The sequence below is a fragment of the Morus notabilis genome, unplaced genomic scaffold (genome assembly GCF_000414095.1).
Source record: "Morus notabilis unplaced genomic scaffold, ASM41409v2 Scaffold89, whole genome shotgun sequence".
Taxonomy (NCBI): domain Eukaryota; kingdom Viridiplantae; phylum Streptophyta; class Magnoliopsida; order Rosales; family Moraceae; genus Morus; species Morus notabilis.
In genome coordinates, this window is record NW_010357100.1 from 314,080 (window position 1) to 329,030 (window position 14,951).

Sequence of the window (14,951 nt, forward strand, 5' to 3'; positions counted from 1 at the left end):
TGGGTCCCCCCCCAAAAGCGAAAAAAAGTTATCGGCCTGAGGCAAAGCAAACCGACCATCATCTTCCCTCCTAAGTTTGTATCCCATGATAATTACTTACCTCCTTAAATGACTAAATTGACCGTCTATATTAACGCAATCCCTAAATTGCCCTCACCTCTTCTCGGCCGTTGATAATGAATATTTTACCCTCACTGGTGTTTTGGTGAGCGTCAGTACCAACTGGTATTCGACTTTAACAAAAGGGTAGAAATGTCCGTTCGTAATTCATAAACGGCTACCTTTTCATCCGGTTTTAAGGCTTGGATCTTTGCGAATCACTTTTTTGAATTTCGAGTCACTTTCCCAATATGCCTTTGCTTTTCCATTTTATTACGAAATAAACACTGTAAGTAGTTACAAGCGGGAAGGAGTTAATTTACAAAAGTACCCCCGCCAACATCCGACATTTTTCTGACACCGATCTTTAATCGAATATAATGTTAGGTCAGAATGGTCATCTGGTCACTCCCACAATTAATTATTCTCACAGTGGCAGTACTGTGATTTTTGAGAAAAGCAAGCCTCTTGTTGAACCGAAGTTCAAGAATCTGGTCCCACCAGTCTTTTCTGGGTCCTTTTGGGCAAAATGGTATGCCACTCAAGAAGCGCCATCTATCCAAGCAGATTAGTAGCTTAAACTTATAACTTTCACAAAGCTCTTCCTTTGCACCTAAGTAGCTTAAAGTTGCAGCAGTGTTTTTTTCTGCTGCAGACGCCCATTTGTCTTTGCCTTCTCTCTCTCTCTCTCTCTCCCTTCCTCATCTCTCTATCTCTCTGTTCTGCTCTGCTCTGCACTTTCTCTCTCCTAGGGTTTCTGTTCGTCGGAGCAGTGGAAGCTGCTATTACTACCTCCCGGAGAAAAGCTCTCTTCTCGCTGCTCGATGCCTGATTCTAAGCCTTTCAGGTTCTCCTAAATCAGCTGGTGATCACTCTCTCTCTCTCTCTCCTCTTCGTTTGTTCCTTTGGCTCTGTGCCTGGTACATCGCTAGGGTTTATCTTCTCCTTTGTTTGGAAATCTTGCTTTTTTTATTTTTATTTTCTTGAACCATTTTTTCCTCTTTTATTTGGTGTTAAGGGCGAAGAAGTGGTTTTGGCTCCTCTGAAGTTTTGATCGGAGCTTAAGAGGGAAAAATGTCGTCGAGAGGGAGGTCCGATCAGTCACCGCAGCCGCAGAGGCGGATCCAGCGGACGCAAACCGCCGGGAACCTTGGGGAATCCATCTTCGACAGTGAGGTCGTGCCGTCGTCGCTCGTCGAGATTGCGCCGATTCTCCGTGTTGCCAATGAGGTCGAGTCGAGCAACCCCAGGGTCGCTTATCTCTGTAAGTGCTTGCTTCAGATTTTTGCTAAAAATGTATCTTTGGATTCAAGTTAGAAAATAGAAATGCATCACTAGATACGTGGAAATGTGGATATTTGATATTTTTATTTTCCATTTTTGGTTTCCGTTTGAATTAAGGACGGCATTTCTGGATATTAATATAATATCCTACTGGCAATGTACCTCTTTGTTTACGTAGACGGTCTTGTTTCTACTTATTACGCTTACATTGCCACAGTTAAGATTCTAAAAAAAAAGCGTCTGATATGTAAAAGCAATACCTTCTGTTTTTGCTCCAATGCACTGTATTAAGTTTATGATTTGTGTCTAGGAGTGGCGCAAAAAACTTTAATTGCATGATTTCTGAATTTAATCATTTTTTAAAGGTGCGAAGTTTGGCCTTCAATGGATAAACTGCGCGCTGATACAAAATACAGTAAATAATTTGTTTATTCTGATTAGTCTTCGTTATAGGTTACTGTTTATGGGATTCATTTATCTTGAGGTGTGGATTTTCCTCTTAATCTTTTGTATGTTTGATCTGCATTTTGTGATTTTATGTATAATAGGTGATGAATCTATTTCTTTTTCACTTTGTGGGTATCATAAAGAAGTTAAATGCTCCCTGGTGTCTACTTTATGGCGCTTCAATTCGTCTATCTTTTGATATTCCTTTTTCAGCGTACTTCATCCTTCTGTTTCTTGTTTCCATTTTGTGCTGGTCTTTCACTTGTTACTTTCTCTGATAGAAAAGTTTGTCCTTCCCTTGTTATATCCATTTCATTAATTCATTCCCAATAATGAGAAATTCAATGCATGCATGGATATCTGTTGTAGGTCGATTTTATGCCTTTGAGAAAGCTCACAGATTGGATCCTACATCAAGTGGGCGTGGTGTACGGCAATTTAAAACTGCCCTCCTTCAACGTCTTGAAAGGGTAAATTTTCTATGTTGATGGATGTCCTATACAATATGTAGTGGTGCTCCAAAACCACCTTGGTAGTTCATGCTGTAGCATTGGCTGATCTGACTAAATGACAGGAAAATGATCCGACCCTAATGGGTAGGGTGAAAAAAAGTGATGCACGTGAAATGCAGGTTTTTTATCAGCACTACTACAAAAAATATATCCAAGCTTTGCAAAATGCTGCAGATAAAGCTGACCGGTAGGTCTTGTTTTAGGTGAATGGTGTTGGGTGAGTTGCTTCAGTTTTTGCGTTGCTTGATGATCCATTTCCTATTGTTCTGCAGTGCACAGCTTACCAAGGCTTACCAGACTGCTAATGTTCTCTTTGAAGTCTTAAAGGCTGTTAATATGACTCAATCTATGGAAGTTGATCGTGAGGTGAGGCTATATGACAGATATAGACCAGAGATCTCTAATGCTGTCATCATCTGTTTTAGCTTTAATATGGCTCTATCATTTTAAGGACTTCTTTTGGATGCCATATGGCCCATATGTAACTCCTTATGGTTGATGAATCTAGATTTTGGAAGCCCAAGATAAAGTTGCAGAGAAGACGCAGATTTTGGTACCCTACAATATTCTTCCTTTAGATCCTGATAGTGCAAACCAGGCAATTATGAAATATCCAGAGGTATGATTTTATTAGTCATTTTAGCTTTGGCATTGTGTCCTTGTTATGATTTTACATGAATCCGTATCTTAATTGTAGATTCAAGCTGCAGTTGTTGCTCTTCGTAACACCAGGGGTCTTCCCTGGACCAAGGAATATAATAAGAGAAAAGAGGAAGACATTCTGGATTGGCTTCAGGCAATGTTTGGGTTTCAGGTAATTAATTATGCAAAACTTAAACCTTCTTTTACATTGCAATACCTAAAGTTTCATTGGCTGTATTATAAACAATCATTTGTTTGGTATTTTCATATTCATTGGCTACTTTAATCAATTTGCAGAAGGATAATGTTGCAAACCAAAGAGAGCACCTGATTTTATTACTTGCAAATGTGCACATACGGCAGTTTCCAAAGCCTGATCAGCAACCCAAGGTTAGTGTAGTTAATGTAATACTTACTAACTGAATGAACTTCTCAAATGATTAGTACTTTACTCTCTTCTCATTTGAAAATGGTGGAAGTAAGAACATGTCCCTGATAGGACAGCTCAGTAGTTACGTCATTGTTTTTGTAATCTAAAGGTCCTGGGTTAAAGTGTTGTCTAGAAATTTTAGAAGAAAGAACAAACAAATGGCTATTTAATAATGTATAAGCAGCTGAGTTTTTTATTTGCTTTTTTGGCGTGTACGTTCATGTTGTTAGTTGGATGATCGTGCTTTGACGGAAGTGATGAAGAAGCTTTTCAAGAACTATAAAAAATGGTGCAAGTACTTGGGTCGGAAAAGTAGCCTTTGGTGAGTTCCTTTTTCTTTAAGTTTTTAGTGAGATTTTCTTGCTATATATATTTAAGTGAATTAGATGCTGAGATACATTCTCGAACGCATACAAATACAGTCTCGAACGCATACAATATGTTACTTTTTCTATTTGTAATAATCTAATCTGCGAGGTCATCGCTCTGATATATCTTTGTGAGTTTATAGAGCGGTCTTCTGCTTACTTTTGTACATCCCAAGTTATTATTCTGTAAAAAGAAGTCCAATGTCTAATTTGATGTTTATGAATGCTTTTACATGTTTTGTGTGTCTAACTGCAGGCTACCAACCATACAGCAGGAAGTTCAACAGCGCAAACTTCTATACATGGGCCTGTATCTTTTAATATGGGGAGAGGCTGCAAATTTAAGATTCATGCCTGAATGCCTTTGTTATATATATCATCATGTAAGTTGCTTGAGATATCACCGTTCATTAATACTTAATAATATGTTGTCTGTAGCAGCTCCTATGATGGTGCTTTTTCAAGTTAGTGCATCGTAGATTTGATTCTAACTTCCTCTGTTATGTTTTAGATGGCATTTGAATTGTATGGTATGCTAGCCGGGAATGTCAGTCCCATGACAGGTGAAAATGTGAAGCCAGCCTATGGAGGTGAAGAGGAGGCTTTCTTGAAAAAAGTTGTTACTCCCATCTATGAAGTGATTGCAAAGGTTCTTTATGCACCTTCTTTGTCATGTCTTTTTCTGAAGGTTAAATGTATTTGAAATTTTGGACATAGGATGATCTTTTTATGAGTTATAAATCTTCTGGTTGCTTGCCTTGACAGGAAGCTGAAAGAAGTAAAAAAGGAAGATCAAAACATTCACAATGGAGGAATTACGATGATTTAAACGAATATTTCTGGTATTATATTTGGTTGTTTTGGATTTTTCTTAGTTGGGTATGAAGCCGTGATTAATTCCTTTCAATGGATTATAGGTCAGTTGATTGTTTCCGGTTAGGTTGGCCAATGCGTGCAGATGCTGATTTCTTTTGCTTGCCCCTCGAACAACTTCGTCGTGAAAGAAGTGGGGTAAGCCATGCTTTTCATTTTTCCGTCTCTTTTACATACAATGAGAATAAAAGAAGAATAGTTAGACCAAGAAATGGATCTCTCACGTGCACTGGTGCTTTAAGATGGGAATAGGTGATAAAATTTGACATTAAGTTCTCTCTTGATTTGACTGCGTCTTTATTGAGATTCGAATGTAATGAGGTACTTATGATGGAAAGTACTATAATATAGTATTGTGACCACGTCTTTGATGATGCCTTAGTGAGTATAATAAGCCCATAAATGATGGAAAGTAAAAGATTTCCTATTTGTTCACATATTTCATTTGTTTCTTGGTGGTGTTTTTGCATGTTTGTTGCTTCTTCTTTCTTTTTCTTTTCTTTTCTTTTCTTTTTTTTTTTTTTTTTTTTTTTTTTTTTTTACTTACTAGATCAAGCTTGTAAGCACTCAATTCTTTTTTTTGTCATGTTCATCTGAAAGATGTAATCTTGGGTTAATAGTCCCTGTTCAAAACGAAAGATATAATTCACTTAATGGAGCCATAATTTCTGGTTATTGTCTGTAGGATGGAAAGCCACTTAGCAGAGATCGTTGGGTCGGAAAAGCTAACTTTGTTGAGATACGGTCATTTTGGCATGTTTTTAGAAGCTTTGATCGTTTGTGGGGTTTTTTTATTCTATGTTTACAGGTATTTAACTTCCACCTAATGTGATCGTGTTTTCTCGTCTCTAACTTTATGACTTGGCGCTGAATGTGGGTGTTTTCTTGAAGGCCATGATTATCATCGCTTGGAATGGTTCTGGGACACCTGGTTCTATCTTCACTGACGATGTTTTCAAGAAAGTATTGAGTGTGTTCATAACTGCTGCAATATTGAAGCTTGGGCAAGGTAAGTAAAGTTTAATCTCATGCGCATGTATTTTATATTTTCCATTCTTCTGCATATGGATTTTAAGTGCATGCTTTTTTATTTCTTTATGCATTTTGCTCGAGTAATATTGTAGCAGTTAGGGTTTTTAATCATTTCATTGGATTTTGTGGAATTTTAAATTTATTTTGTATTCTTCCTTTCGGCTGGGGAGTATTTATGGCGAGTTGGAAAACTATATTAAATGGCCATGTATATTTTACCAAGTGCTAGTAATTATTTGATGGTTTATTTTGACTTCTGCAGCTGTCCTTGATGTAATTCTTAGTTGGAAAGCCCAATGGAGTATGTCATTTCATGTGAAATTACGATACATTTTGAAGGTTGTTTCAGCTGCTGCTTGGGTGATAATCCTACCGGTTACTTATGCTTATTCTTGGAAGAATCCTCCTGGATTTGCTCATATTATCAAAGGCTGGTTTGGGAACAGCTCCAATTCGCCTTCCTTGTTTATTCTGGCTGTTGTCATCTACTTGTCTCCAAATATGGTGGCTGCAGTGTTGTTTCTTTTTCCATTCATTCGTCGTTTCCTTGAGAGATCGAACTATAGGATCGTAATGCTAATGATGTGGTGGTCACAGGTTAGCAAAGTTTTGTTAGTTGTGCATTGTTTTGGTGTCGTGATCTTGCCGTTCAATTTTTTGATTTCTGGCCATTTGCAGCCTCGCCTTTACGTCGGCAGGGGAATGCATGAGAGTACAATGTCCCTTTTTAAGTAAGATTCCGTCGTTCAATTGATTGCTGGATTGCTTCTTTAGATATTGTCATTATGCTTCAATCTGATGTCTGCTATTTCTTTGATTTAAACTTCTAGGTATACTATGTTTTGGGTTCTCCTTTTAATCACGAAGTTGGCTTTCAGCTACTATATTGAGGTATTTTTTCCACATTCTATTTAGCCTGGAAACTTTTAGTTGTTAATCCTCCTTCTTTCAATGAACAAATTGATATAGTCGTAGACGATAGTGTCCCCTTGGGTATTTTTAATCTGTATTAACATCTCTTGAGGTTCATTGTGTTTGATCTCAATTCTTGGTTTGCGCCACTGCACATTATTTTTTATAACCTTCCATTCTTGTTGCAGATAAAGCCTCTAATCGGTCCAACTAAAGCAATCATGGAAGCACATGTTACGACTTTTCAATGGCATGAGTTCTTTCCTCGTGGTACATAACATATGGCACATATTCATATTTATGTTTTGTATGTATGTTTTATTTTCTCATCAATAATTCACTTATTGCTCTCTTTGTGCAGCAAAAAACAATATTGGTGTTGTAATTGCACTTTGGGCTCCGATTATTCTTGTATGGACTTTGTCAGCTTACGTTATAACCAATGTTTCTCGTTATATTTGGCAGACCTTAATGAATATTCTAATAAAGCAACGTTTTGTAGGTCTATTTTATGGATACCCAGATTTGGTATGCAATATTCTCCACATTATTTGGGGGTATCTATGGAGCATTTCGACGCCTCGGAGAGGTAGAGTTTCTCTCATTCTTTAATTGGATATATATTTGCCTTTTCCAATTTGGAAATCTAAAGGATAAATGAATGAATGACCTTTTAGAATATAAAACTATTGTTGGCCCACCTCCTAACAACTTAAGCTTTTGGAGGAATTGGTAAACTAAAATAGTAGCATTATACTTTTCAAAATTGTCATCACATGTTGGGTCTTTAATATGTTTCGAGCTTGTAATTAAGTATTCATGTGTTGGGCCTTCTAATTAACATTTATTGACACGACTTAACAGCTTAAGCCTTTGAGAGAATTTGTGTATTAGGACTTGTCTTGATGAGTTATGAAATCATGTGACTTATTGTTGCTTCAAAATTTGTACCAGATTCGAACATTGGGAATGTTAAGATCTCGGTTCGAGTCTCTTCCAGGTGCGTTTAATTCTCGTTTGGTTCCTGAGGAAAAGAATGAGCCAAAGAAGAAAGGGCTGAGGGCAACCTTCTCTCGTAACTTTGACGAGGTTGGTTTTACATACTGTACCTTTTGAGTTTTGGGATTTTTGTCTAGTGCATTTGCTATGATTAAAAATAATAAGACCATTGTTATGAGTTATGTATATATTTTTTATATTGAAGATCCCATCCAACAAAGAGAAGGGAGCAGCAAGGTTTGCTCAGCTATGGAACAAAATCATCAGTAGTTTTAGAGAAGAAGATCTCATAAGCATTAGGTAATCTAAAAAGATTATATTCTGCATGCTGTAATCTTCATTCTAAGTGGTAACTGAACATTATAGTAGTTCCATACGAGTAGCATTTTTCTTTCATTTTCCTTTTCCCCCTTGTTGCACTTGGTTGAGCTTTCTTGTGATTATCAGGGAAATGGACCTTTTGCTTGTTCCTTACTGGGCAGATCGTGATTTGGATCTTATACAATGGCCTCCGTTTTTACTTGCTAGCAAGGTTTGTTTTATTATGCATAGAGAGAGATTCTATAATGTTCAATTTCTGATGTACATTCTTTATTGTGTGTCTGCCCTTTAGATCCCTATAGCATTAGACATGGCCAAGGACAGCAACGGAAAGGATAAAGAGCTAAAAAAGAGAATTGAGGCTGACAGTTACATGTCTTGTGCTGTTCGTGAATGTTATGCTTCATTTAGGAACATTATTAAGTGCCTGGTTCAAGGTGAACGTGAAAAAGAGTGAGTTTCAGTACAGTTTAAGAAGTCTTAGTGGACTCGTCATAGCTTCATTTAATCTCCGAGTCTGTTGTCCTTTTTTTTTTTTTTTTTTTGCCTGCAAGTGGTAATTTATCTTATTGGCTTTCCAGGGTTGTAGAATACACATTCTCTGAGGTTGAAAAGCACATAGAAAGTGGCGATCTACTTGTTGAGTTCAAGATGAGTGCTCTTCCTAATCTCTATGAGCACTTTGTTAAGCTTATCAAGCTCTTGGTAAGATTCGAATATTCCCTAGAAATATAGTCTCGAGCTCAGTCATGTTAATCAGGTTTTATTTCGATCAATAACATAACCATAATTTTGCAGTTAGAGAACAAGCAGGAGGACAGCAATCAAGTTGTGCTTACTTTCCAGGACATGTTGGAAACTGTGACTAGAGACATAATGATGGAGGATCATATATCGAGGTGTTGAATTGTTACTTGATTCCTCCTCAGATGTGCATTCCTCCTCAGATGTGCATTATGCTATATCCTAGTAATAATGTGTCATTATTTTGTTGAGTAGTTTGATGGATTCAAGCCACGCTGGATCTGGGCTTGAGGGGATGATTCCACTTGATCAACAATATCAGTTATTTGCATCTGCTGGAGCTATCAATTTTCCTATCAAGCCACTAACAGAAGCATGGAAAGAGAAGGTGTTCCATCAATTTAGATTTGAGTTATGACATAATATTGAAGTCGTTGAAGTTCCTAAGATCACATGTCTCTATTTCAGATAAAACGACTTTATCTGTTGCTTACCACAAAGGAATCTGCCATGGACGTGCCATCCAATTTAGAGGCTAGAAGGAGAATTTCTTTTTTCTCAAACTCGTTGTTTATGGACATGCCTGATGCCCCAAAAGTTCGCAATATGCTTTCTTTCTCGTAAGTTTTTTGTCAGAATGTTAATAACTGTTCTACTCATTGCATCTTCCTTCTATTGCAACTCACTGTGTCTTGCATTTATCTGCAATATTGCCGGTTAGTTGGATGTTGTAGGCTTGTGTCTCTTTTCTTTTTCTATGGCTCTTTCCTGACCAAAATAAAAAACTTTTTACCTGTAGTGTTTTGACTCCTTACTACACAGAGGAGGTTCTTTTCTCCTTGCGTGATTTGGAAGAACCAAATGAGGATGGTGTCTCAATATTGTTCTACCTGCAAAAGATTTTTCCAGGTTTATTTCTCACTACACCATTAATTGTCTGGCATTGTATAGTCTTTCGCGTGAAGAAAATATGATTGTTTTGTTAATCAACTGTTGGATTAAAACATCCAGATGAATGGGAAAACTTCCTTCAGCGAGTGAATTGCAGTAATGAGGAGGAACTAAAAAAATCTGATGAATTGGAAGAAGAACTACGTCTTTGGGCCTCATATAGAGGCCAGACTTTGACTAGAACTGGTAATTTCTACTGGATAATCTTTCGCGAAGAGATTGCCTTTTGCATATTGTTTTTCATGTTTTTCCTTACAGTTACTAAAGTTTGTGTATGAATTTCAGTAAGGGGTATGATGTACTATCGGAAAGCATTGGAGCTTCAGGCTTTTCTTGATATGGCTAGAGACGAGGGTATTTTTTTTATCTCATGGAAAAAAGTCATGTCTTCTTTTATGTATGATGCTAAGACCTAAGAATGCAGTCTTATTCGGAATTTTCACGGCTTTAGATTTGATGGAGGGCTACAAGGCTGTGGAATTGAATTCAGAGGATCAACAGAAAGGGGAAAGATCACTTTGGGCACAATGCCAAGCAGTAGCTGATATGAAATTCACATATGTCGTATCTTGCCAACTTTATGGTATTCACAAGCGATCTGGTGATCCTCGTGCACTGGACACCTTGAAGCTCATGACAACGTACGTGTCCACCAGGCATATAGTATATTCTTGAACTGTTTTCTGTCAAAAAATTTAATTGACAAGTCTTTCAATATGGCAGATATCCATCACTTCGTGTGGCGTATATTGATGAGGTTGAGCAAACAAGCATAGACAGATCAAGTACAAGAAACAACCCGAAACTTTATTATTCAACTCTGGTCAAGGCTTTGCCAACAAAATCCATTGATTCTCAGGAACCGTTTCAAAATCTGGACCAGGTACACATCATTACGACAGTGTGTTCAAATGGATGGTGCAATGCCAGACATTTAGTAATGCTTTCTTTTCTTGTATAATATTGATGATTGCATGACCTAGCTATCAAGTTCCTTGAGCTTCGTAGGTATCAATTTGGTCCATGTCACACTCATTACATTAGATTCAAATATGCAATTGCTCTCCATTTCAAACTCATAGTTTGAAACACTAGCAATGGCTAAATTGTGTTGCAAAATAAGCATGACATTTGGGTTAATCTATTGGTTGAACCTTAGACGCATATCAAGATATGTTAATTAATTCTAGACTAGTCTCTCAATATGGATTATTAAATATTTAAAGCCTTAAACGTATAAATGCCCATCATGAGTAAATAGTTTCCAAGCAAGTAAACTGTTTACAATTCTTGTTGGGTTTTCGTTTGAGTCTGACTTAATGACTACATAATATTTTTCACTAAATCGTGCCATTTTCTGTACACAGATTATCTATAGAATAAGGCTTCCAGGACCTGCCATTTTGGGCGAGGGAAAGCCAGAAAACCAGAACCATGCCATTATTTTCACACGTGGGGAGGGTTTGCAGACAATAGATATGAACCAGGTAAGACATTTTACACTATTGCAAAAGTTCATCTTGTGGCCTATTGTCAATCTTCTAATGTTTCTGAAACTTTTACAGGATAATTACATGGAAGAAGCCTTAAAGATGAGAAACTTGCTGCAAGAATTTCTAAAGAAGCATGGTGTGAGAAATCCTTCGATTCTTGGACTGAGGGAGCATATATTTACTGGAAGGTAGATTTGCTGGTAATTGTGAATTAGATAGAAATATGTTTATAATTACTGTATTTCTGACTGATCCGCTATGTGGTGTAGTGTTTCTTCTCTAGCTTGGTTCATGTCAAATCAAGAGACTAGTTTTGTGACTATTGGACAGAGATTGTTGGCCAACCCACTGAAGTAAGTTAAAACTTCTAAATCTCTTTCAAAGATTCGTGTAAAAAGGAAAAATAGGCCCAAGTCCAATGGGTTATTGTAACTGAAAATTTTGTTTCCTTTTGTTCCTTTTCTTTACAAGTTTGTTGTTTATCGTTGCTAACTTAAGCTCTTGGTTCTTTGTTACTGCTCTTTCAGGGTTCGCTTCCACTATGGTCATCCCGATGTGTTTGATAGGCTCTTTCACCTTACTAGAGGAGGCGTCAGCAAAGCGTCCAAGGTTATCAATCTGAGTGAAGACATATTTGCTGGTAAAAAAGGACTTTTTTGAGTGAAGAAAACTCTTTCTTGTATTTTATACATGATTTTGGTGTTACCAATGAATAACACGATTGTTTTGCAGGATTCAATTCTACATTGCGTGAAGGCAATGTAACTCATCACGAGTACATACAAGTTGGGAAGGGGAGAGATGTGGGCCTCAACCAGATTTCTATGTTTGAGGCGAAAATAGCCAACGGAAATGGAGAGCAGACAATGAGTCGAGATATATATCGTCTTGGACATCGTTTTGATTTTTTCCGGATGTTGTCATGTTATTTCACCACAATTGGTTTCTACTTTAGTAATTTGGTATTATTACTAACTTTTTGCTGTATAATTCAGGTTTAAACTGCTTTATAGTATTTGAAGGCACTGAACAATATAACCTGTCTCCCTCTTGCAGATAACCGTGCTTACTGTATATGTGTTTCTATATGGTCGCCTTTATCTCGTTCTTAGTGGACTTGAAGAAGGTTTAAGTACTCAAAAAGGTATACGGGATAATCAGTCTCTTCAAGTCGCTCTCGTTTCTCAATCTTTTGTCCAGATAGGATTTTTGATGGCCCTGCCTATGTTGATGGAAATTGGCCTGGAAAGGGGTTTCCGGACAGCACTGAGCGAATTCATACTGATGCAATTGCAACTAGCCCCAGTGTTTTTCACATTCTCACTTGGAACAAAAACCCACTATTATGGAAGGACGTTACTTCATGGAGGTGCAAAATATAGGCCCACAGGTCGAGGTTTTGTTGTGTTCCATGCCAAATTTGCTGATAACTATAGGCTTTACTCGCGCAGCCACTTTGTGAAGGGCCTTGAGCTCATGATCTTATTGATTGTATACCAAATTTTTGGCCAACCTTATAGAAGTGCTGTTGCCTATGTTTTGATCACTATATCCATGTGGTTTATGGTTGGCACCTGGCTTTTCGCACCTTTCCTTTTCAATCCTTCGGGTTTTGAGTGGCAAAAGATTGTTGATGATTGGACTGATTGGAACAAGTGGATAAGCAATCGAGGGGGTATTGGTGTTCCTCCTGAAAAGAGTTGGGAATCATGGTGGGAAGAGGAACAAGAGCATCTCCGTCATTCTGGGAAGCGTGGTATAATAGTTGAGATATTGTTGGCTATTCGATTCTTTATTTATCAGTATGGGCTTGTATATCACTTGACCATTTCAAGGAAGACCAAAAGTTTTCTGGTAAATCCTGACTCAGTAATCCTTCTTTGTTCTCACTCTCTCTGCTTAACAAGAAATAGTAGTAGTAGAAAATCATTCTCATTTTTTTTTTCCAATTTGTTAAGAGTGTCAATTATTTTGTTCTGATTCTTTAACAGTATTTTATTTTTGCTTAGCTTGATGATATAAATACATGGTGGCAATGCAGAGTAGCCTAACAAGCCATATTATGCTAGTTTTGGAGTCTTTATCTTCTCGTGACTTGTTTTATTCTGAATAGCTAACATCATGGGTTTTCAATTATTTTCAGGTTTATGGCATCTCGTGGCTGGTCATTTTTGTAATATTGTTTGTGATGAAGGTGAGTTTCAATTCGCGCCCCAACCCCCACACCCCAGTTTTGGGTATAAAGTGATTTCTTCCTAAAGGCATTATTTGTTCCTCAAACAACAAATTGATGCAGTTCTATTCGTTGGGCTATTTAATTTTTATTGTTTAGGTTCTTCCTTATTGTGTTCAGTATATATTCCGAGTTGTTTCCTAAATGAATTACATACAGCAATGTTGTTGTTTACTGACGCCTATTCAGATGTGGGCTGTTTTTAATTTATTTATTCCATGAACTTTGACTGAGTTCTGTGTTTTTCCTTCCTTTTTGAAGACCGTGTCAGTTGGGAGGCGAAAATTCAGTGCAAATTTCCAACTCATGTTCCGGCTGATCAAGGGATTGATATTCTTAACTTTTGTGTCCATTCTGGTCACTTTGATCGCCCTTCCACACATGACAGTGCAGGACATTATTGTGTGTATTCTTGCTTTCATGCCGACTGGCTGGGGAATTCTTTTGGTCAGTTATAAGTTTCTCTAAATACTTCTATATTCATATTCCGTTTCTTTTGAACTCTAATGAAGGTAGATCTGTTAATTTGGAAATTTTTGATTTTCTGCTTTTACATTTATCTGTCATCTGCTGTCTTAAAAGATTTCTTATTTAGTAAATTGCCATTTTATTTCTGGTTAATTAGAATGTAACAATGGTTAAGGGCATCAATGGTGTCTGGGCACCGCCTGATGCATGTGGGACCCATGAGTAGTGGTGCCTGGCATCGCTGATTGCAGATAATATAGCTCTTTGCATCATCCACTTCGATTAGCTTCTCTGATATGAATATGCTGCAATCGCCTAATATGTTGTTTCCTATTCATGTCCAACCAGATTGCACAAGCCTTGAAGCCTGTTGTCCATAGAGCTGGGTTCTGGGGATCTATTCGGACACTTGCTAGAGGCTACGAGATTGTGATGGGTTTGCTTCTCTTTACTCCAGTTGCATTCTTGGCTTGGTTCCCATTTGTGTCGGAATTCCAGACCCGTATGCTCTTCAACCAAGCGTTTAGCAGAGGTTTGCAGATTTCTCGTATTCTTGGCGGGCAAAGGAAAGATCGATCGTCCCGAAACAAAGAGTGAGCCAACTTACCGACAAGCAAGAACACACAAAAGAAAACTGTTTATTGTTATTGAAATGTTCATATCTAATGTAAATTATGAACTTTGAGGTTGGGGCTGCAATTTTGTTAATTCCGTCTGGTGATTGACGAGCGCCCCCACCATCTTTTCTAATTCAAACGATTGGAGGGATTTTATTCAGTTTCCTGTGTAAGCTTGTTCTGTCGTTGTTTTTAAACGATCACTTATTTTTGCGTTATTGCTTCTCATCCCGACCAGCGTACACCACCTTCCAACTTTAATTTTACGTCTCAATGAAAAACGGCATCGCGTTTTTAATTCTGGGTTTTTTCTTGTTGGAACGGTGGACGACATGTGGTACATTTGTAGCTGTAATGAAGTAAATCGAAGATTTACACTAAATAATTGAAGTAAATAACAGATTATTGATTTTAAAACAAATAACTACAAACCACACTATCAATTTTATTACTTCTAACGAACAAAAAGACTACTGAGAAGAACAAAAAAGGAAAAAAATAATAAATAAAGAGCAATGAAGAGCTT

The 14,951-nt window shown here is 37.4% G+C and overlaps 1 protein-coding gene across 1 annotated transcript; it reads left to right on the forward strand.

Moving 5' to 3' along the window:
* The first annotated feature begins 711 nt into the window (after nucleotides 1-711).
* On the forward strand, nucleotides 712-14,585 carry LOC21401394 (callose synthase 3). The gene is made up of 43 exons (XM_010089096.2): nucleotides 712-964; nucleotides 1,118-1,363; nucleotides 2,200-2,300; nucleotides 2,405-2,529; nucleotides 2,615-2,708; nucleotides 2,851-2,961; nucleotides 3,040-3,156; nucleotides 3,282-3,374; nucleotides 3,645-3,736; nucleotides 4,039-4,165; nucleotides 4,294-4,431; nucleotides 4,548-4,624; nucleotides 4,700-4,793; nucleotides 5,341-5,463; nucleotides 5,547-5,664; nucleotides 5,950-6,284; nucleotides 6,366-6,418; nucleotides 6,518-6,578; nucleotides 6,788-6,869; nucleotides 6,961-7,010; nucleotides 7,102-7,188; nucleotides 7,554-7,688; nucleotides 7,804-7,898; nucleotides 8,046-8,130; nucleotides 8,212-8,372; nucleotides 8,501-8,624; nucleotides 8,718-8,818; nucleotides 8,919-9,051; nucleotides 9,132-9,283; nucleotides 9,463-9,572; nucleotides 9,675-9,800; nucleotides 9,900-9,968; nucleotides 10,066-10,255; nucleotides 10,338-10,497; nucleotides 10,982-11,101; nucleotides 11,180-11,295; nucleotides 11,377-11,460; nucleotides 11,635-11,747; nucleotides 11,840-12,069; nucleotides 12,164-12,961; nucleotides 13,251-13,301; nucleotides 13,602-13,787; nucleotides 14,157-14,585. The coding sequence occupies exons 2-43, from the start codon at nucleotides 1,174-1,176 to the stop codon at nucleotides 14,403-14,405; spliced, it is 5,856 nt and encodes a 1,951-aa protein (XP_010087398.1). The 5' UTR covers nucleotides 712-964; nucleotides 1,118-1,173; the 3' UTR covers nucleotides 14,406-14,585.
* The last annotated feature ends 366 nt before the right edge of the window (nucleotides 14,586-14,951 follow it).